At 39.0% G+C, this 24,673-nt stretch overlaps 2 protein-coding genes across 3 annotated transcripts in view; one reads left to right on the top strand and one right to left on the bottom strand.

The window, feature by feature from the left end:
* The window catches only part of LOC109053914 (disintegrin and metalloproteinase domain-containing protein 9), a 1,168,157-nt gene that overhangs the window by 613,085 nt on the left and 530,399 nt on the right, over positions 1-24,673 (top strand). The window lies entirely within an intron of this gene.
* or90j1 (odorant receptor, family 90, subfamily J, member 1) lies at positions 11,834-13,592 on the bottom strand. Its single transcript, XM_019108607.2, has one exon. The coding sequence runs from the start codon at positions 13,167-13,169 to the stop codon at positions 12,240-12,242; it is 930 nt and encodes a 309-aa protein (XP_018964152.1). The 5' UTR covers positions 13,170-13,592; the 3' UTR covers positions 11,834-12,239.

Below are 24,673 nucleotides of genomic sequence, written 5' to 3'. Positions count from 1 at the left end.
ATAATGTTATTGTATCGTTCCATTTAATATTTGAAATTTGCTATCAACCAATCAGGAATTCATATACGCAAATGTGACGCTGATCCATCCAACGCGTGAAATGCCCGCGCAAAGCTGTGAATTCATCATAGGTAAGTTGCAATGGCAATGCATTAGAGCTTATTTGAGGATAGTATAAGATGGATTCAACAGATCACGTGCACCTGCAGCACTTGTGAAGGGAGAAAACAGAATAAAACTATAGGCCTACATAAAAAGGAATAGTCTATATTGGCCTACATGAAATGTATTTAAATCATCCAAAGATCCAAAGTTCACGGAAAGGAAAACGAGACAGCAGAAAATAGTTTTATTTATTTTGCAAAAGCTTTACATTTTTATTTATTTTACAGTTTTATTTACTTTGCAAATCTTGACCATTTTGATGTTTTGCTTCTATCTGTATAACTAACCAGTGTTGGTATGACCATATCGTGCCGGTGCCTCACGCGCACACAGACACAACATATTTTACAACAGTGCAGCCTGTTCATTATCAAAATAAAATACAGTTAAAGAAACATAAAAAGTTGCACTGCTTAACTTCAAAAGAATATATATATAGCAAATTAGCTCAAAAGGGAAATGTATATAAATAATTACAATTAATTATGATTAATTACAATTATCAGCTGTCAGAAGTAACTGTAGCAGAATTAAATTGCCCTCAACTAATCTGTTCGTCCAGCAAACATTCAGTGTAAGTTCATATCAACTTTAGGAAAGGATATTTTTGTGGCCACACAAAATACTTTCATACAGTATTAATGCATTAGAGCATGTAGCAAGGATCAAAATCATAAAGGGACATTAACTTCATGGCAGAATCAGAAACTCATGCAATTTGTGCACAAGAGTTTTATTAACTAAACACTAACACAAACTAGTACAATACAATGTAAGTAAATGGGAACAAAAGCTGTTAGGTGTCCAACATTCTTCAAAGGAAATAAAAAAGCAAGGTATCTCATACAGCCTTGGAATAACTGAGTGAGTAAATGATGACAGAATGTCCATTTTTGGGTGAACTATCCCTTTAAGTGATATTAACAAATGTTATTATTATAATTTTTTATGTTGCTTTAATTATAAATTCACTGTATGAAGTTTAAGGTCAAATACCATGCATCATCTTTTAATTAAAGTCCAGAAAAGTTATTTCCCAACAGTCAATATTGCTCTGAATAATAACATATTTTCATTTTCTGGCACCAATGTCCACTTCATTTGGATTTGGGCAGATTGCACTGGCTTTTTACCAGCATGTCAATTTGCACTATACTAATATTGCCTGGGCTTATGTTTTTAGGGCATTAGGGCAATTTTTGACTTGACTCCTCAAAGCAAACGCCCCTGTATCAGCATGGCATGGTACAGCGTGAACTCTACGGCTTTTGATATGATTGTCAAGTTTGGTTCATTGCTAGTGGAAATCATTAGCTCTCTGATAGATATGTGTGGATTTTTAGAGCTGTAGCCAGAAGACTAGAGGAAGCTGCCCACTCAGGTATTCACCCCTGACTGTATCCAACACACGGATGGGATCCAGATGTGCATTGTATGTGCTCTGTTTCACTGATGTTTCCTCATTGAGTTGAGTGAGATCAGTGTTGCCATCTGGAGCAGTGCAGGAGAGAAACCTGCATTTACATATATCTAACCCACGATGATGCTGTCATAAGAAATCAAAGATTTTGTGTTGCTATGAAACAGCCTACGGCTGACACTACACTTTTCAGTTTGAATACAGATTTTGCTGATTAAAATAATACACTTGTGTCAGGACCGCAGAAAGAAACAGGTACCACACACTACTTTGGTAACACAAGTTCAACGCTTGAGTTAGTCTATATTTACATTTGGCTTAAGGATGTGGTGCATACTTTTTTCTGCATTTTTGTTCTTTTTTTTCTTTTAAAAAATTAAAATACAACTAAATGATAACCTGACTCACATTTTGCCCTAGACATGATCAGACATGAGGCGCCCCACCAACACGAACACAATTGCACATGTTAACACCCCTTATTTTGAAGTATGTCAGGTTAAGGGAGTGATTTCAAAGTCAACATAATATCAGAATTGACCCTGTTTACTTTATTAATGCACTTAACTGGTCTTATTGTGATCAATTCATTGGTATGTGTTATTCCAAAGAAAAAAAAAAATGTTTGTCTTTGTAATCTTTAATCAAAATGTAATAACTAGCTCTTCCTCTGAAACAACTTTCCTCTTCCGTTGACGTTAATCTGACGGCATGGATGAAGACAGACAGATCAGGGTTTGACTAGTGTCGCACTATTAGCCCCTGGTGGTATATGCCTTAACTACACTATTTTTAACTGTTTTTGTTTTGTTAATAAAACTGCTTGGTTTTTAAATAAAAATGCACTTAATTGTTTTGAATGTGCATTTGTTTTGTACTTGAAAATCTTAAAAGTATGTATGTGTATGTGTGTGTGTGTGAATATATATATATATATATATATATATATATATATATATAACTTAAGTGCCCTTTGTTTCCTGTTTAAAAGTGCACTCTATAATATCAATTTAAAAGTTTTAAAACACATTTTAAATTGTTATATTTAATTTAATTTCATGATTACACTTATTTTGATGTGTTGACTAACATATAAAGTACTATAATAATATATAATAGTTAATATATTTGCAACTTCATCATTACAATTTTTTATAATAAATGTTAGTTTTGTATATAAAATATAAATACATCATATACAAGTTTCAATAGGGCTTACATCAGTACATTTATCAGTACATTTGACAGTAAATTTTTACCATATATCAAAGATAATAGAAGTAATTATGAAATTGCACATAAAGATGTACTTACGTTTGACTTAAGTGGGTCAGAAAACACTGTTAAGTTCAACGTATTGCATTTAATATAAATGTAAACTATAATACATCTTCATTTAATTGTAAATAACATGCAGTTAAGTGTCCTAAAACCTTTTGTATTTCACACTTTTTTTGTGTTTGTGTGTGTGTGTGTGTGTGTGTGTGTGTGTGTGTGTGTGTGTGTGTGTGTGTGTGTGTGTGTGTGTGTGTCAAAAGAGAAAGAAAGAACAGAGAAAGAAGAATACTAATTCATCAGAAAATTTCATGCAATATTAAAAGATTGTCATTACGAAAGATTCAAACTATAAACAACACTGGCAATGACTATTTAAAGATAACACAGATAAACAAAGAGTTTTTTTATTTAGACAGTTCACACAACAGTGAACTGAATTTTCCACAGTGGCACCAGATCTCGACCTTTCATTGACTTTAACAAGTTTCTTTTTTGATCATTACAGTTGCATGGAGTTAATACCTTTATTAAACATTCTTCACTTTGACTACATGCCACATCTACTTTGTGGTGCTCCTTCATATCCAGGATCATCTCTACCACGGGACTCAGTCTCCATTCTAACTCTCATTTTAGTCCTCTCACGAAGGTTTCCTGTCATCTGCGATTACCTGTCTTCCTATCTTCCAACCTGACCTTATATAAAAGATGCTTCACTTCAAAGAGTCAGGGGGAAGGAACTTGGTGGTTGCAGAGGTCCTGAGTACAGAACGAACATTGCTGGGACAGTCTGTGAAAAATCATCTTTGAAAACAGAAGCTTCTCTAATGAGGCATCAAGTCCAACCCAAACACATCAGAGCTCATCTCTCTCATTGTATCCATTTGTTGACAGTACTGAACACTATCCATGACCCCTGAGCTTGTGATTGTGAAAACAAGCATTCAATATTAGAAGATTGTCTGATTACACGCCTCTCTGGAACTTTCTTTTTCTATGAGTAATAAAGCAAAATCAACTTTTGGTTATTACTAAAGCTGACATTTTGACATAGGTTGATTTAATCTTAATGGGGTGAAGCTGAGGTGAGGCCTTTTCCAAAAATCAAAATGTCCTACTTAAGCCTTTTATTTTCAGGCAAGAAGCTTAATTTCAATACCTTTTCATACAGACGGAAATTAAATCTTAGATTTAAGATTAGATTTTTTTTTTTTTCTTAGAAAAGTGATTCCGTGATTGAGCATTGGTACAATAACTTGTGCTACAACAGCACCATCTGGTGTTTAAGTGGTGCTTCAGCAAGAAGAATTAAGATATTGAGGCATTTTACAGTTTGTAAATTCCAAATCTCTCTCTCTCTCTCGCTCTCTCTCTCTCTCTCAGAGACAAGAAGAAAGTGTTTCTCATCCTTTATTTGATTTACAGTAAGTCACAGTGTTTACATAGTCACTGTTCTCTAGGAATCCAGGATTTTTTATGTCTTCCTTTCTCTATTTCTGATTCATGGCCACTGAGTCAATATTTTGAAAGGATTTGTCTTTCTTGTAATTGTTTGACTGATAAGTAATTTGTCAATTTGGTGGTTCTATTTTAAGCCAAACTACACGGAGTTTGGTTTGGAGGTCAATTTATTATTTATTTATTTATTTATTTCTGTATAATTATACTTTAGATTTTTGTCAATTTCTTTATGAATGTTAGTGTTGTGGCTGCAGTCAGACTCAGCTTGAGTTTCATTCATTAGTTTAAGCATGATTGTATTGAGCACTGCATCCCTGCCTCACCCCTCAACCGTGCTGGAAGAACGCAGTTCTGAGATTCCCAATTTTGACCACACATTTACTGTTTCTGTACATGGATTGTATAACACAGAATGTTTTTCCACCAATGCCAATTTGTAATAATTTGTTTAGTAAAACATTATGCCAAAAAGACTCGAAAGCTTTTGTTTTTTTTAATCAACAAAACATGCAAATATGTTTCTTTGTTTACTTTTTAGATTTTTGTTAATTAGAGTGTGGAGAGATTAAATGTGGTTGGATGTACAGTATGTTGTTTTGGTAAAAAACCTAATCTGTGATTTATTTAAAGATGTTGTGTCTTGTAAGGAATGTCACTGTGGCTGTTTATTATATTGCAAAATAAATAAATAAATAAATAAATAAATAAACTTTGCTAAGTTACTGCCCACACAAATGCCACGGTAATTATTGGGGTCGAATTTATCTTATTTTTTTATATATAGGTGTGATCAGTCCTTCAGATCAAGTCTCAGGGAAGTCACCAGAGAATAAGATCAAATTTAATAATTTTGCTAGAGCTTGAATTATGGAAGGGTGAATTATGCTAAGTTTGAGCATTTCACTACTGATGTTGTCTTGTCCACATGCCTTGTTTAATTTTAGATGTTTAATGTGGTCTGTTTTTTCTGATGTTGTTATAAATGTATCCAATAGGTTTTGTTATTTTTTATTGTTTTCTTTAAATCTTTTAGCTTTTCCTTTGTTTTTGTTTTGGGCTGGTTGAAATCTGGTTCAAGTTTTTGATAAAGAATTTTAAATAAAGACCTCAGTGGGCAAAGTGATTTCTCTGTGTCCTCTTGGACAGTGCAAGTTCTCATTACTCCGACACCATGTCTCATGAAATATAGCAATGTCTATGTCTTTTATATTACTATGTAAGTCTTGGTCCGCAGTCTTGTTCTCAAAAGTTGAAGAATGCAAACCCTGTATATTCCAACAGCTAATTCTAAACAGTTTCATAGATAAGATACAGTAATGTCAGGAAGTCACTGTCACCTCCAACCACGCTCACCAGATCCCAATCCCCTGATTATTGATCACCAGCACCTGTCTCCACTCTTCAAGAGCACTCTTCAGTATCCTTGCACTCCAAGGACCGGGGATGGAGTCCCAAACCCCTGCTGTGGTGGATGTCCTCGAGCTCGTCAGCGCTTTACGAGCCGCTCTTTCTCCGGTCACCAACCCATAAATCTGCCTCTGCCAGTCCCATGGCCCTTCCTGCTCCTTTCTCGGGTGAGGAGGTTGAATGTGATGTTTTTTTGCTTCAGATTTCTCTCTTTATTGAGATGCAGCCCCAGAAGTTCATCATGGAGTAGTCTAAGGTGGCCTTTCTCATCTCTCTGCTTATGGGACGGGTATTGCTCTGGGCACAAGCCATCTGGGACTCTCAGAGCGGCTTAATTAACTCTTTAGATGCCTTCTCAGCCCACTTTAAGGAAGTCTTCGGCCAGTCCACCGGCTATCTGTCCATCACCGAACAGCTTATTCACCTCCATTAGGGCATGTTTTTGGCAGATGTTTATACTCTGCAGTTCCACACCCTGGTGGTCTAGCGGATGGAATGAGGCGGCGCTGCTGACGACCTACCGACAGGGTTTAGACCCCCACATCCGTTTTCATGATGACCATCTATGACGACACTGTTGACAAAAGGCAGTGAAAATTTCTCAGCACCTCACCGCCTGCCAGCCCAACGAAACAGCTCATTCCCCAGCCTCACCCGCAGCCTGTCCTCCAGTACCAGAACCGATGCAAGTAGAAACCTATCGTCTCTCACGAGTGGAGCGTGCTCGACGTCCCGCCATGGGACTGTGTGTCTAATGTGGAGCTTCAGGGCATTTCATTAAGACGTGCCCTTCTCGTCCCCCATGCCCAGTGGTGAGTACCCACCACATAGAGCCTGATACATCTACCTTGTTGCTGTTGACAGTGCTACTCACCCTTCGTCATTCCGTTTCAGTATCCACCCTTGTTGACTCGGGCTTCTCAGGAAACTTCATTTCCCAACCCCTCCTAAAGTGTCTCAACCTACCTTGAAGGAGGCAGGCCCAGTAGCTCAGGATTGAAATGATCCAAGGGAAACCGCTTGGGTTTGGGCGCATCAAGTACTGATCACCTCATGTATCCCTACAAGTGGGATGTTTCCACAAGGAGACAATTTCCTTTCTTGTACTGGAGGGAACCTACATGGACATCATCCTGGGACACCCATGGAGTTATGGAGTTATCACAACACTTTCCCGAGGTCAGATGGGATTCCAGCGAGATCCTCCGATGGAGCGAGACCTGTTTCCAAAATTGTCTCTCCAACGTTCTGTCGCCCCCTGAGAAAACCCCCAGTCTCCAACTTAACTCCAACCTTGTGGAGAGCCCTGAATGCTTGGAGAGCCCTGCAATCCCATCTGACTATGTGGCATTCCAGGACTTTAGCAAACAGGCAGCGACCAAGTTACCACCTCATCAGCCATGGGACTGTGCCATTGACCTGTTGCCTGGAGCCCATCTCCCCAAGGGTCCCCTTGTCCATCCTGGAGTGCAATGCAATGGAGGATTACATCAAGGAGGCTCTCCAACAACGGTTTATTTGCCCTTCCACCTCACCAGCCACCTCAAGCTTCTTCTACGTGGGCAAGAAGGATAAAGGTTTGTGACCCTAAATTGATTACCAGGCCCTGAATGGACACACTGTCAAGCTCCCCTATCCACTTCCTCTGGTCCCGGCCTGAACTCCGCGGGGCCCACATCTTCTCGAAGCTGGACCTGCGGAGTGCTTCTAACCTCATTCGAATCGGGTCTCCCCTGTCAGGAGCCACCCCTGGAGGAGGGGATACTGTCAGGAAGTCACAGTCACCACAGTCACCTCCAACTACGCTCACCAGATCCCAATCCCCTGATTATTGATCACCAGCACCTGTCTCCACTCATCAAGAGCATTATATCCTTGCACTCCTCCCGCACCTTCTTTGTATGGTCTCAAACATTGTATGTTTAATTACCTGACCCTATATACCTGCAATCACCTACCTGCTAGTTGCTTCAGCGTTCTGCTCTCTGTTCTCCTCCACTACAGTGCTCCATCATCTCCATGTCCTTCTGTTCCCCTGGTATCCCCTGGAAAAGAAAAAGGACTCAGTTACTCACAGATAAGACCTGCTAACCTTTGCTACTCCCCAAATTCACACCTGGACTCTTTGCCTTGCTTTCTTCAACCTGCCAGTGTTCAATAAAACCTGCTGTTTGCACTTACCTCTGTGTCCCCATGTATATTTGGAGATATATTTTTTTTATATATTTTTTTGATATATGGTTTTGGGGTATTTTCTCCTGATAACCCCGAAAAGAACTTAAATTACACTTTCAGTTTTGATCGTACAGATAAGAGCAATACATCAATCAAATCTGTAAAGGGTCTACAGACTCTAAAGACTTTTTCCAAACTATAATTCCTGACTAAATGTATAATCAAGTGAAATATTATGAAGTTTCAATAACAATATACACTACTATACCATTCAAAAGCTTGATGTAAATAATATAAATGTACCAATAAATGTAACTGTAACAAATGCAACAAACAATTCTGTTCTTTCAATTTATCCCCCCTAAAAAACCTGAAAAAAATATTCTCAGCTCTTTTCAACATTAATAATAATGATAATAATAACAATAAATGGTTTTTTTTTGTTTGTTTGTTTGTAGAAAATAAGATTGTTAAAAGGATTTCTGAAGGATTGTGTGACTGGAGTAATGATGCAAAAAATTCAGTTTGAAAGTCAGCTTTGATTGATCCTAATAAACTGTTTAACTGGACTCACAAGGGAATATTAAATTATGTTGTGGGATAATTAAATATATTCTAAATAAACTACAAACATAAAATTCTATACATTTATTTTGTCCTCACATTCTTTCTTGTAACTCATCCCTCTCAGTGACACAGCTAACTGAATGGCTTATTATGCAGCTCATTATGCAGGCCTTTGTCTTCTCAGGTGTGAATTCATGATAGTTGACGCCTAATCGCATATGACTTTTACCAACAAAAAGTGTTTATTGCCTTATTCAAGTGATTTAATATTTTTAGTTTTTCACTAACCACACATAACATTTTTTTTCTCAAAAACACAATCATGTACATACAGGTCCTTCTCAAAAAATTAGCATATTGTGAAAAAGTTCATTATTTTCCATAATGTAATGATAAAAAATTAAACTTTCATATATTTTAGATTCATTGCACACCAACTGAAATATTTCAGGTCTTTTATTGTTTTAATACTGATGATTTTGGCATACAGCTCATGAAAACCCAAAATTCCAATAAACCCAAAAATCTCAAAAAATTTGCATATCATGAAAAGGTTCTCTAAACGAGCTATTAACCTAATCATCTGAATCAACTAATTAACTCTAAACACCTGCAAAAGATTCCTGAGGCTTTTAAAAACTCCCAGCCTGGTTCATTACTCAAAACCGCAATCATGGGTAAGACTGCCGACCTGACTGCTGTCCAGAAGGCCATCATTGACACCCTCAAGCGAGAGGTTAAGACACAGAAAGAAATTTCTGAACGAATAGGCTGTTCCCAGAGTGCTGTATCAAGGCACCTCAGTGGGAAGTCTGTGGGAAGGAAAAATTGTGCAAAAAACGCTGCACAACGAGAAGAGGTGACCGGACCCTGAGGAAGATTGTGGAGAAAGACCGATTCCAGACCTTGGGGGACCTGCGGAAGCAGTGGACTGAGTCTGGAGTAGAAACATCCAGAGCCACCGTGCACAGGCGTGTGCTTTTGAACCAGAAACAGCGGCAGAAGCGCCTGACCTGGGCTACAGAGAAGCAGCACTGGACTGTTGCTCAGTGGTCCAAAGTACTTTTTTGGATGAAAGCAAATTTTGCATGTGATTCGGAAATCAAGGTGCCAGAGTCTGGAGGAAGACTGGGGAGAAGGAAATGCCAAAATGCCTGAAGTCCAGTGTCAAGTACCCACAGTCAGTGATGGTCTGGGGGGCCATGTCAGCTGCTGGTGTTGGTCCACTGTGTTTTATCAAGGGCAGGGTCAATGCAGCTAGCTATCAGGAGATTTTGGAGCACTTCATGCTTCCATCTGCTGAAAAGCTTTATGGAGATGAAGATGACACAGTGCTCACAGTGCCAAAACCACTGGTAAATGGTTTACTGACCATGGTATTACTGTGCTCAATTGGCCTGGCAACTCTCCTGACCTGAACCCCATAGAGAATCTGTGGGATATTGTGAAGAGAAAGTTGAGAGACGCAAGACCCAACACTCTGCATGAGCTTAAGGCCGCTATCGAAGCATCCTGGGCCTCCATAACACCTCAGCAGTGCCACAGGCTGATTGCCTCCATGCCACGCCGCATTGAAGCAGTCATTTCTGCAAAAGGATTCCCGACCAAGTATTGAGTGCATAACTGAACATAATTATTTGAAGGTTGACTTTTTTTGTATTAAAAACACTTTTCTTTTATTGGTCGGATGAAATATGCTAATTGTTTGAGATAGGAATTTTGGGTTTTCATGAGCTGTATGCCAAAATCATCAGTATTAAAACAATAAAAGACCTGAAATATTTCAGTTGGTGTGCAATGAATCTAAAATATATGAAAGTTTAATTTTTATCATTACATTATGGAAAATAATGAACTTTTTTGAACTGCTAATTTTTTGAGAAGGACCTGTACATGCTGCTCACATATTATTATAGCCCAGTTTGTGCTGATTACAGTGAGATTAGTCTTTAGCCATTTAGATATTTATAAGAAACTGAAAAAAGCACAAATGTCAGGGCATGACAAAACTTCTCCAGGCCCCAAAAATACCCTTAGACTCCAGAGGGTTAAATGTGAGGAACCTCAATGGGGTTTAAAGGGAGGTTTACAGAGAGCTTCTCGGACCACGACAAGATCCCAGGATGGAACTCTAGAGCGTGAAGCAGGCCTCAGCCTCAAGGTGCCACAGAGGAACCATGTAACTAGGGCTTTGAATCTTAGGGTAGACAGCGAATCATACATTATTCATAGGGTTTCGATTAAATAATGATATTTGTAAACTCAGACTGATTCGATTCGAGAGAATTTACAGTTAAATTTGATGTGATTCGATTCTGCATTATTTAAGTACATTCACAGGATTATTAAAATGCTTCCCCTAAATTCTTTTATATGTTTAGTCAGAGGGCAAACTGCGGTGAGGGCAAAAAAAAACAAAAAAAAAAACACTTTTGTCCATTGTTAGATGTTTAATGATGCTATGGCCTGACATATGGCATATGAAGAAATTTACCCTAGTAAAAAAAAGTAATATACTTTAAATACATTTATTTCAAAGTGTAGTTCAAATCTATTAATGCATATACTGACACATTGTTCGAGACTTACTGATATAAAAATTATAATTAAACTTTATTTGGAGTAATACTTCTGCCAGGGACGTGCACAGCATTTATTTATTTTCTTTTTAAACAAAACTTTAAATATATAAGGGGTAAGCGATACTGACAAATATATATATATATATATATATATATATATATATATATATATATATATATATATATATATATATATCAATATTAGATGATATTTTGCTATAGCATATGAAATTTATCAGCAGTTTTTGTAGCATGGTCTTTTTTTGTAAAACACCACCTTTGATGTTTTTAACACTATTTACCAGTTGGTACCCTGTGTGAGCAAATTCAATAAGTTCAAAGCAGTAACAATAAAAAAAGAAAATTATTTGGGTCCAGCTCATCAGAACACAACCTTAGGGTTAATTAGCATAGTTTAATACAAAAATATATTAGCCTTCTCACCACATGGAGCTGAAGCATCAAATGTGGTTTGAAATCGAAATCATTTCATAGTACATTTTGTGTATAGAGACAGTTTACACAGGAATTACAGTCGTAGGAAACAGTGTTTCTCTCTCACACACACACTCTCTCTTTTGTACAGTTCACACTACATTTTTTAGATAACCTTTAGTAATGTGCTTCATGTGAGAACATCTACATTAATTGGTTTCATGTAAATTAAAAATATAATTCAATCTGACTATATCAATCTGACAAGTTACGTAAACTGAAGTCATGTTAGTAGGTTAGATCAAATACAAGTACGTCTCTGAAATGACAGGTGCAGGTTAACGCTTTTTTCCCAGTAGATGTTTTAATGTGCCTCCTTTAAGTTTTTTACTCTGTTCTTCTGGCCAAACTATTAAAAATGTATTGGAGTTGCCACTGTTTACACATGTAAATAAATATTTTGAGAACCATCTTACATTTTAACATATTTTTTTTTTTTGATGATTTGTAAATTTTATATGAAGTAACACTGTTTGAACTTTATAATTCTATATATGTAATTGTATAGAATATAGAGATATAGATTCTTTATAATTATACATAGTTCACTTTAAAATATAGTCCATGTCTATGATAAAATACAAAAGAGAATTTGAAAAAGGGGAGTTGAACATGACATATTTTTGAATGTGTCAGTTAAACTGAGCTTCTCAGCATTGTTAGGAGCCAGACAGAACATGATCGTTTTGCTAATCAGAAGGTTTAATGGCTCTCTTGTCGTAGCCACACATTAGTGAACTCTTCATGTACTTTTTAAACTTTTGATCTCTCATGCCGTATATAAGTGGGCTCAGCAGACGTGGCAAAATGCTGGTAAGAAGAAAGGTGCAAAAGTAAATTACAGACTGGTAGTAAGGAAAGAGAGATGTTAAGGCCTCATCCAGAACAGTTGTGAACAGGGACAGTGTACAGAGCAGTAACTGGACCCCATGCAGTAAAATGGTTCTCCTGGCTTTCTGTGCTTGAGCTGGTTCTGAAGCAGCAGCTTTAGCAGAGAACAACACTTTGAAATAAGTGTAAAAGAGCAGCACCCACACTAAGCACATGTAGCCAATGTTAAAGACAGCATGACTTATTATATTGTATTCTAAATCAAACACATTTTGGTGGTAGCATGTCCGGCTAGTGGTAAAGAAGGAAAGTGGATGAAGAGCCAAGACCACAAGCAGGTCCATCACACCAGGCACAGCTCCCACCAGCCAGATGATGCCGATCAGGATTTTAGTGTTTTGGACGGTGCATATTCGTGCATGATGTAGAGGGTGGCAGATGGCCACGAAGCGCTCAACAGCCATGCCGGCCAGGTTTAGTGGTGTGTTCTTGTAGACATTGCTTGCAATTAAGATGAAAATGCAGCATATAGCAACATTCATGTTTGGCATTAAGTAAAATAACACAAACAAAATCACACAGACAGACAATGTAATGATGTCATTGATGATCAGCTGCATGTAGAGGATGTAGCGGGGCTCCTGAGTGAAGACCGGATTCTTGAAGAAAGTATAAACCAGCAGGCTATTGATACAACTGATAATGATACCAAATAAGACCACAATGAAGTTTTTGAAAAAGGTTTCCTCAAAAAATTCTTGTCGGTTGATTAAAGCTGAAGTGTTCATTTCACAATCGTCAATAGGTTTTTTGTTTGTTTGTTTGTTTGTTTGTTTGTTTTTTTTAACAAAAGTCCTTTTGATTAAATGTAATTTAGTTTATAATTTGTATAAGAAAATGAAGGCCTTGCATGCAGCAGTAGATCCAAAAAGACTTTTCTGAGCTCCTTACAGTTAAAGTCTGTACATCAACGATATCAAACTCTAATCCCTCTTTCTATCTCTTGATCTGTCACTTATGTTATGTCTTGGTGACATTATTCAGAGGTTTCCATATCCTCCTGAGCCTTGTTGTAATGTCACTAAGTCCCCAAGGTCAATGAGGTTGAAGCAAACAACACTCAAGTTAAAAACAAAGTGACCTTTTGTTTGTTTTTGTTTTTATTTTTAGATTAAACAGTTGACCATCTGTTGAGGATTTTCCAAGTGAAAAACAAGTATGTCTTTTTTATATCTTTTATGTGGTGAGCTACAACACTTATTATTTTTTTTACTATTTAAAATGCATAGTTTAAGAAAGTTATTTTTAAATATTTATAAATATTTAAATTCAAATAAAAATAAATATTTAAATATTCCATATTTATTTCATATAATTTATATATAATATACTCCACATATATATCAGCCACAACATTTAAACCACCTGCCTGATATCATGTAAATCCCCCTTTGCAGCCAAAACAGCTCTTGTGCATTTTAAGAGTGTCCTGTGGTCTCTGGAGCCAAAATATTGGCAGCAGATCCCTAAAGTCCTGCCAGTTGCGAAGTGGGGCCTCTATAGATCAGATCTGTTGATTCAGCACTTGCTATAAAAGGTCAGTCAGATTGAGATCTGGGAAATTTGGAGGCCAATTCAAATTCCTTAACACTTTATCATGTTGTCATTCCTAAACAATTTTTTTGCTGTGTGGTAGGGAGTTTTATCCTGCTGAAAGAGGCCACAGCCATCAGGGAACACCATTACCATGAAGGCATGTACAATCTTTAGGAAGGCATCATGCAACATCCACATTACGGCTGAAAAATCCAGCATTGCTGGTCACCAGCATAAGGTATTTTGCATGCTGGGACCATTATAGGATGTTCTTTGCTGGTTTGCTGCTTCCCAGCATGGGATACTGGTTTGCTGATCTCCAACATGGGATGTATGTCTCCAATATGGGATGCTGGTTTGCTGGTTCCCAGAATTGGATGCTGGTTGCTGGTATGCTGGTTCCCAGAATGGGATGTTGGTTACTGGTTTGCTGGTCTCCAACACAGGATGCTGGTTCCCAAAATGTAGGGTGAGCATACGTGCCATTTTTCCCAGACGCATGCTGGCCAGGATTTCTATATTGCCTAAAATATCTAGGTTTTGGCTTTGTTTGCATGTGCAGAATGATCAGTGTAAGACATCAAAGTACCATACAGACGGTTCCTTATGTTTTCGAAATGCTCTTGAGGTACTTTGATGTCAAACACCGATCGGTCAGCCACACCGCTTTAAGTCGAACACACCTAATATGTACATGTATTTACATCATTTTGACTGTAAATCCCACATTCTTACATGCCATGATTGGTCCATTATTTACAATGCCTGCATGTTATTGGTCAAAATATTTTTCAGTCATTACCTTCAGCAAGTATGAAAACAGGAAAACAAAGCCAAAACAAATCCTGGCCAGGATGTGTTCGGGAAAAATGGCAAGTATAGTCAACCTACCAGAATGGGATGCTGGTTGCTGGTTTTGTAAACCAGCACAAAATTAAAATAAAGACTTTATTCAACAATTTTTCTCCCCCAAGTCACCCTCCGCCTCCATTATGGAGAGTACCACAATGCATATGTGTACATTGTTTGCATGCAGATCAAAGCACACACATGCATCATGGTACACTCCATGGATGCAGAGGGTGACTCAGGGTCAGCAGTTTAGGGGTTTTTTTGCACACAAAAAAATATTCTCATAGCTTCATAAACTTAAGGTTAAACCATTGATGTCACTTGTACCATTTTGACGATGTTCTGGACCTTAAACATGGTAGGACTCTTGCTGTCTATTGAGGGTCAGAGAGCTCTCGGATTTCATCACAAATATCTTAATTTGTGTTCCGAGTATGAACAAAGTGCTTATGGGTTTGGAATGACATGAGGGTGAGTAATTGATGACAGAATTTCCATTTTTGGGTGAACTATTCCTTTAAAGAAAGTCCAAGGACCAGATTTACTAAAACTTTGCACCAGCTCAAACCGTCTTTTGGCGTTAAAATACTGTAAGGATTTACTAAAGAAGTGCAGTGAAGAAGTAGCACTGCAAAGGTGTGGACACAGTTATTTTTGCGCCTGACCTTATTGAATATGCATTTGTAGAAGTTTCCCTTTCAGATGTAAAATTTATGGGAGGAGAGTATAAAAGACCATTTACTATAATTTGTGCTCGTCAAATTACTGTTATTTGCACTATTATTTAACACCCAAAAAAAGCCAATCTTAAACTATTTGCACTTGAAATGGCTGCATTTGTTGTTGCTAGGTGGAGGCACCACAGAGAACAAAGAGCGTGTGGTAGAAGAGTGTAATGTCTGTTTTTGGTTTTGTTTCATGTTCATGTTTTCATGTCTTTTATTTTGTTATTGTTTGATTCATGCTGTTTGTGTCATGCCTCCCTTGCCCTCTTGTTGTCTTGCTATTGGTTCCTCTTGTTCCTTGTGTCATGTTCTGATTGGTTTATTGTCTTGTCATGTGATTTATCAGCTATGTTTACTCATTGGTTGTCTTGGTCATGTGTCTTGTTTCCTATTGGTTTGTTCCTGTCATGTTACCCTCATTGTTTGTATAAGTATTCATGTTTTTGCCATTGTCTCTTGTCGTGTATTAACGTAATGTAACATTGCAAGCAGCTGTCGGTGAGTCTAGTCTGTTCAATGCCACGTCAAGTCTGTTCATGCCACGTCAAATCTGTTCTAGTCAAGTCTGTGTATCTTGTTTGGATTATTGTTTGGATTTTGGATTACACCTTTGTAAATAAACTGCACTGGTCCATCTACACTCGCCTTCAGTGGACTGATTGTTACAAAATACACTACCGTCAACCATGAACCCAGCAGTTTCATGCCTCCTCTGCCTTCGTCAAGGTAATCAGGCCATTGATAACTATGTCCAGGATTTGAGGAATTTCTAACCAGGTGGACTTTAATGACGCTTAAAGACATTTTTCGAATTAGTTTAAATTAACCTATTCGTTCTCAGTTGACTGGGGGAAAGATTTGTTGGTCACTAGAGGACTATTGACTGAGCTCTTTTGCTGGCTGGCTCATCATTTACTGTAGGATTTGCTGGCTGGTTCATCATTTACTGTGGGAATTGCGGATGAGGAACACTGCAATCCTGCAGTAGTTACCATGCCTGCCAAGCCAGAGTCTGCTCATGTCATACCTGCTACTCCAGAACCTGCTCACATGCCAGGGTTTGCTCACGTCATGCCTGCTATGCCAAGTCCTCACGATGCATCTGCCAAGCCAGTGCCTGCTCCCATCATGCCCGTTTTCAAGAGATTTTCCACAACAAGGCTGCTATTCAAGAGCTTCGTCGCAAAATGGCTGCCACTCAAGAGTCTCTTCGGAAAATGGCTGCTCTTACAAGAGCCTCGTCACGCCTCAGCTGAACTTCCAGAGCCTCGTCACGCCTCAGCTGAACTTCCAGGGTCCCGTCACGCCAGGGTCCCGCCACGACATGGCCGCCATTCCAGGGTCCCGCCACGACATGCCTGTCGAGCCACTGCACTCCAGAGACTTTTCCTGTCCACGAGCTCTATGCCTGTCCTGTCACGACCAGGGAGGCCATCCACGAACTCACTGCCTGTCCTGTCTCGGCCACGGAGGCCGCCCATGAACTCACTGCCTGTCCTGTAACGTCCACGGAGGACGCCCAAGAACTCACTGCCTGTCCTGTCATGGCCAAGTGGTCTGTCAATGTCTCTGCTTCACCATGGCTCCCCGATGGGCCTGCATCGCCATGGCTCCCCGCTAGGCCTGCTCTGCCATGGCACCATAATGCTCAGGATCTGCTCCATTGTCTGTCACTGCTCCACGGCCCAGGTCCTCCTCTGCTTCATGGTCTGTCATTGCCTCATGATCCAGATCCACCACTGCTCCTAGCTCCAGGCCCGCCATTGCTCCACCCTCCAGGTCCTGTTCCTTTTCACATTTTTTTCCCCACATGTATTAATTTATTTGGAATGCCAGAAGAACACATTATCTGAATTCAAATATCCTTATGCTAATTTGCACTGCACTTGGTAGATTGCATTGGTCATTACGGAAATGAGATGTTGCATCTGTGTTTAATTTGTGCATTGTCAGTAAATCACCTGCAGAAATTTCCATGCCCATCTATGCTGTTTTGGAATTGCACTCTCACACTAATTTGCCCTGTTTTGGCCCTTATTATTCAATTAATTTTTGAATTGGGCTTAATTATTAAATTCATCTTATTTATTTATTTTTTAATTATAAGAAAAACACAAGGCAGGTTGCATGTTTAATGTTTAATGGCTCAACAAAACCCTCACTGTTAAACACTGCTCAGTTTTCATATAGTCCCAATCCACAGAGTAAAAATAACATTGAAGCAGTTAGTAAAGTCCAAAAAAGTCATCTCTGTGTTCAATTATTATAAACAATTTTGTGTTTATTTTGTATGGTCTGTTTGAAGTCACTATTATCGTGACTTGGGCACTTGTCCCTTGACTTTGGTTTAAATAATTCTACTTCAGCAATTGATGAAAGTGCATGCTATCACTATTGTCTACAATATTTCATGCTCCTGATTTCAGTGACACACACACACACACACACACACACATACACATATATATATATATATATATATATATATATATATATACATACATACTGTACACTTTTTAACACAAAATATACCATGCTCCTCTGGCCACACCATTAAAAATGTATTGGTGGTGCCACTGTTTACACATGGAAAGAAATATTTTGAGAATCGTAATATAATGTTACATTTTGAGTGTGTGAGTGAAAATGAGTTTCTTAGCATTGTTAGGAGCCAGAACATGACAGTTTTGCTAATCAAAATGTTCAGTTCTCTTGTTGGAGCCACACATCAGTGAACTCTTCATGTACTTTTTAAACTTTCGATCTCTCATGCCACATATAAGTGGGCTCAGTGGACGTGTCAAAATGCTTGTAAGAATAAAGGTGCAAAAGTACATTACAGACTGTTAGTAAGGAAAGAGAGCAGTTAAGGCCCCATCCAAGACAGCTGTGAACAGGGACAGTGTACAGAGGGGTAACTGGACCCTATTCAGTAAAATGTTCCTCCTAACCTTCTGTGTTGAGCTGGTTCTGAAGCAGCTGGATAACACTGGGAAAGCGTACCCAAGTAGAGGAATGCTACCTAAGCCACATCCTGCATGTAGGAGGTACTATGTGGAAATTACACAAATGGGGCCATAGGGTAGTGCTACATATGGAAGGTCCCTGAGGTAGACTCAGCCCGCCTGGAGTGAGATCAATACACAGCAGAGATGGCAGGGAAATCTCTGCCAGTAAAAGATGCAGAAGAATACACGTGGGATCACCCGAAGAGAGACTTACTAAACATGGGCACCTAGCCCAGCACAAGGGTTGGCCTTGGGCATACACACAAGTGCTGGACCTGGCGTCTGGCGCTCCACCACACCTGACCGTCGAAGGTGCGAGAGGAACTTCAACAGGGTTCACCAAAAAAGGGAAACTGAACTGAGAAGCACTTAAGCTTACATATCCGGTCCATAGAGGGAAATACCGCCGCAAGCCAGATTGTCAACGAACAGGTCCAGTGATTGACACAGAGCAGGTCCAGTGACCATCTGAGGCAAGTACACGAGAGGACACAGGCTTTACATGGAGGTTATAGAATCTTGCAAATGTGTTAGGTGTCACCCAACTGGCAGCTCTACCGCTCTCTGCTATCAAGGCACCCCACGCCAATGCCCAAGAAGATGCCACACCTCTCATAGAGTGTGCTCTCACTCCAAGGGGGCACAGAAAATGTTGGGCCTGTTATGCTAAGACTGTAGCCTCCACTATCCAGTAGGAAAGTCTTTGTTTGGAGACAGCCTTTCCCTTATGCTGTCCTCCAAAGCAGAAAAAGAGCTGGTTTGAGGTCCTGAAGCTCTGCGTGCTGTCCACGTAAATGTGCAAAGCACGAACGGGACAGAGCAGAGGGTTGGGTCTGCCTTCTCCCGGGGCAGTGCTTGCAATTTCACCACCTAATCCTTGAAAGTCGCTGTGGGAACTTTGGGCACATATCCAGGCCGGGGTCTCAGGACAAAATGAGAGTCGGCTGGTCCAAATTCCAGGCACGTATCATCGACGGAAAATGCCTGCAGGTCCCCCACCCTCTTGACCGAAGCCAGTGTGGTGAGGAGCACTGTCTTTAGTGACAGAAACTTAAGCTTTACTGACTGTAGGAGTTTGAAGGGCTTCACCTTCAAGACCGTCAAGACTGAATCCTCTGCACCCCACCTGGTACCCTCTTGGGCTCTCCCCTCGGTCTTGGGAACCCTAAGGAACCTGATGACCAGGTTGTGCTTCCCTATGGACTTGCCGTTCACTGCATTGTGATGTGCGGCAATAGCAGCGACATACACTTTAAGGGTGGAGGGAGACAGCCTTCGCTCCAACTCTTGTTGCAGAAAGAAGAGCATGACCGCGATCGGGCATCTAAGGGTTCTTCCCACTGACGAACAGGTTCCACTTTAGCTTGTAAGCGTGTCTTGTAGAGAGCGCTCTAGCTAAAGTGATGGTGTTTACTACCGCTGGAGGTAGCCCACCTAGAACCTCCTGGTCCCATTCAGAGACCACATGTGGAGATTCCACAGGTCTGGGCGCAGTTGCCAGAGAGTGCCCCCTCTCTGAGAAAGGAGATCCTTCCTCAGAGGAATACGCCAAGGAGGGGCTGTCACGAGGAACATCAGTTCTGAGAACCAAGACCGACTGGGTCAGTATGGCACCACTAAGAGGACTTGCTCCTTGTCCTCTCTGACCCTGTGCAATGTCTGTGCGAGAAGGCTCACTGGAGGAAACGCATACTTGCTTAGGCCCAGAGGGCAACAGTGTTCCAGCGCATCCGTGCCAAAGGTCCCCTTAGACAGAGAGTAGAACAACTGGCAGTGGGACGTGTCCAGAGCGGCAATCAGGTCTACCTGAGCGTCCCCGAAGTGTCTCCAAATCAGCTGGGCCATCTCAGGGTGGAGTCGCCAATCTCCCTGAAGAGCAGACCGATGTGAGAGCTCATCAGATGCTCAATTGAGCTCACCTGGGATGTGAACAACGCGAAGCGACCTCAGATGCTTCTGACTCCAAAAAAGGAGATGGTAGGTGAGTTGCAACATGCAGTGGGAGCGTAGACCGCCCTGGTACACAGTCAAAGAAAGGCAAGGTCCGACCACAGGCTGAAAGTCTGACGGCAGGACAGGGTGAATGAGACCCGGTGAGTGCCACATTGCCATGGCCATCTCAGGACTCTGTCATGAAGCCAACACTGAAGCGGTCTCATATTAAGCAACCCAAGCGGCGTGACTGTGGCAGCGGATGCTAAATGCCCCAGGAGCCTCTGAAACTGTTTCAGTGGGACTGCCCTTCTGTGCTGAAATGACTCCAGGCAGTTCAGCATCAACTGGGCACACTCTACTTGCTGTCAGACTGACAGTATCCAACTCCATACCGAGAAAAGAGATCCTTTGCACAGGGGAGAGTTTGCTCTTTTCCCAGTTGACCCAAAGACTTTTTTGGAACTGCAACAAGAGTAACAATAATTATTGTTACTCTAATATAATTATTGTAATTATAATTAGAATAATTATACCTTAGTTGTTTGCAGTATTGACCAAATTCATCCATCCCTTAGGTATTCCAACACTGATCAAAGACTACTACAATGTGAAAGCCGTTGGATTTGTCAAGTTAAAACTGAGCAACCTTTTGGTCTTAATGAAACTTTAAATCTTTCTTGCTTTCTTTTAGAGTTTTTTTTCTGTCCATTAATTATAAACATATTATTTTTGATTCACTTAATTGGCACAGATTTTTTTTATAATATCTAGGGGTTGCCATATCCTCATGTGCCTTGTTGTGATGTCACTGAGTCCCCAAAGGCAGAAAAACAAAGAAAACAACACTCAAGTTAAAAATAAATTGACCTTTTGTTTGTATGTGGTTTTAAGTTTACATTAAACAGTTGGCCATTTATTGATTTATTTTCCAAGTGAAAAACAAGTATGTCTTTTTAAATATCTTATGTGGTAAAACATATGATATAAATAAACTTGAGCAGCCCACTGTAACAGATTTTTTTAAAAGCATAGTTGAAGTTTAATTTTAAACATTTATAAAATTTTAAATAAAAACTAGTATTTATATATGTATTGCATATGTATATTTATATACAATATACTGTACATACATATATATCAGCCACAACATGCCTGGTATAATGTAAATCCCCCTTGTGCTGCCAAAACAGCTCTTATGCATTGGTGACATGGACTCCAAAAGAGTGTCCTGTTGTATCTGACACCAAGATATAGCAGCAGAGCCTTTAAGTTCACAAGTTGTGAAGTGGGGCCTCCATAGATCGAATCTGTTGGTCCAACACTTCCTAATTGAGCTCAGATTGAGATCTAAGAAATTTGGAGGCCAAGTCAACACCTTGTCATGTTGTCATTTACAAACCTTTTTTTTTTTTTTTTTTTTTTTTTTGCTGCGTGCTAGGGTGTATTATCCTGCTGGAAGAGGCCACTGCCGTCAGGGAACACCATTGCCATGAAAGGTGTGCATGGTCTGCAACAATATTTAGGTGTGTCAAAGTAACATTCACATGAATGAAGGACTAAAGGTTTCACAGCAGAACATTTCTTAGAATACAACACGTCCTTCACCGGCCTTCCTTCTTCTCATTGTGTGTTTGCTGCCATATCTTACCCTGGTACATGATACACCTACCCCCATTGTAGACACTTTCGGTTGTGGACAGGGGTCATCATGGGTACTCTTATCAGTCTGCGGCTACACAGCCCCATATTCAACAAACTGTGATGCATTGTGCACCATTAAGTTCTAAGCAAGTCACACTACGGTCTTCTATGTGATTGGACCAGACAGGATGGCTTTCGCTTCCTACAGGACTTGCCGTTTTGGAGATGCTCTGATCCAGAAATAGCCACCACTATTTGACCCCACTATTTGTATATAATAAAGATTTTTATTAAAAAAAAAAAAAAAAAAATGCATCTATAACAGTTTACTGCCACATTAAAAGTAATATTAAATGTCAATATAAAATGTAAAATTTTTGAGTTATAGGATTTTTTAGTGACACAGATATGTCATTCAAACCCTATGCAATAATGCTGTTTTTGAGTCACTCATTTTTATAGTAGGGGAAAATGTCTTAACACAAATAAGCCTTTAGAAACTCTATTTGAAAACTCTAGCAAGCTTGACCTGTTCCATGTAGATTAACTTAGCCCGTGCGTGTGCTAAAGTTGAGAAGCAAATATGGCAAAGTCAACAGAGTTCTCACAAAAGCTTTACAGAAGAAATCGTTTTATTACATTAGAAAGTTTAAGACTACATGAAGATTAAAGAAAAAGCACAATATCATACAATGTTTCATTGGAGCAAATGAGAAAAACCTGCAATGTAATGCCAAAGACTTGCAAGATGACCTGATGACAGGAGGAAAAAAATATATATTTCAATGCAGGGTATATATAAGGAGAACACCAGACAAGTATGTCATTCATGTAAAATACTTTGTGGAGCATGCAAGATAATTTAATAATTATTATAATACTGTATGACGACATGGTGGACCTAACTCATATTTAAACACTGTCTCTATGCTTTGTACACATGCTGTGTACACATACCTATTATTACAAGTACAATTTTAGCTGTATTATTTTTGTCCCCTTCAAAAATTGCTCTTGAGAAATTTTGTTTATTGTCCTCCCGTATTGTTAGATGAAATTTACAGCCATGCATGTGCTGGATGTTTTTTTCTTTTTTTTCCCAGTAGGCTACAGGTTTTGTTTTTCTTATTGGAACTGTATGGTCATTTATTTGAGGTTAAGCAGTGAAAAAAACATTATTTGTGGATCATTTTGCCAATGTTGTAATATTGTAATACATATGTATGGCCTAATACATATGGTATACATTCAGTCAGTTCTAAATAGAAACTATGCTAATTAAAAGAAAACAAGCTGATTAAAAAAAGGTGAATCTAATATTTGGTAATAATTTAGCATGACAGGAAATTTATAAGCAGTGTTTGGCTGGTCATCTATTGAATGTTTTTTTTAGCACAAGTGTTGCCATTCTTTTTGGAATAAAAAGGAATTGAGCTTATGCATTTCAGTTTTTGAGTGAAAAAAAAAAAAAATCATTATTTGTGGACAATTTTAGCAGTACACTCAAAAACTAAGGTACATAAACTCAGATTAATGAGACCTACATTTATTCAGTTCCAAAAAGGAATACACAACCTCTGCTAATGGGAAAAGAAAACACATTGATAAAAGGACTGAATCCAATATAGAATAACAAGAAATGTATATTTATTATGTTTTTAATTGGAGGGATCATCTTTGTGTGTGTGTGTGTGTGTGTGTGTGTGCGTGTGCGTGCAAAGTCAACATCCGAAAACATTAACCAACATTTTCAAGAAAAAGAAAATCCTCTTTAGGTACAACTGACCAGAAATCAACACGAGGGTTAATGAGGGTTATCATAATTCATAATTTTATATATAAATGTATCATACATATCATGATCGTGGGTTAAATCAAGGACAAATTTGTATCTGAAATAACACAGATTACCACTTTCCCTCCCCAGTGTACGTTTTAGTGTGCCACTCTACAATTTTCACTGTGCTTCTCTGGCCACACTATTAAAAATTTCCTGGAGGTGCCACTGCTACAATTTTACATTTTGATGATTCGTAGATTTTGTATGAAGTAACACTGTTTGAATAAATTTATAATTTCATAATTTTAACTTTATAAAACAGTAACATTATAAAATATATTTCATAATTATAATATCATTTTCACTTTATAATCTAGTCCATGTCTGTGGCAATATACAAAACAGAAAGGTTGGGGTGGAGGGGGAGGGGTGTTACAGCTTGAACATTACAGTTATTTGAATGTGTGAGTGAAACTAAGCTTCTCAGCATTGTCAAGAGACAGAAAATCACAATTTTGCTAATCAAAAGGGTCAATGGCTCTCTTGTTAAAGCCACACATTAGTGAATTCTTCATGTACTTTTTAAATTTTTGATCTCTCATCCCATATATAAGTGGGCTCAGCAGACGCGGTAAAATGCTGGTGAGAATGAAAGTGCAAAAGTAGATTTCAGACTTGTAGTAAGGAAAGAGAGAAGTTAAGGCCTCATCCAGGACAGCTGTGAACAGTGACAGTGTACAGAGCAGTAACTGGAC

This window comes from Cyprinus carpio, chromosome B8, assembly GCF_018340385.1.
Source record: "Cyprinus carpio isolate SPL01 chromosome B8, ASM1834038v1, whole genome shotgun sequence".
NCBI lineage: Eukaryota > Metazoa > Chordata > Actinopteri > Cypriniformes > Cyprinidae > Cyprinus > Cyprinus carpio.
Note: the sequence above shows the minus strand (reverse complement) of the source record. Positions and strands in the feature narration are given on the sequence as shown.

Excerpts from the sequence above, each read along its gene's own strand:
- or90j1 (XM_019108607.2), bottom strand. The coding sequence starts at position 13,169 with ATGAACACTTCAGCTTTAATCAACCGACAAGAATTTTTTGAGGAAACC.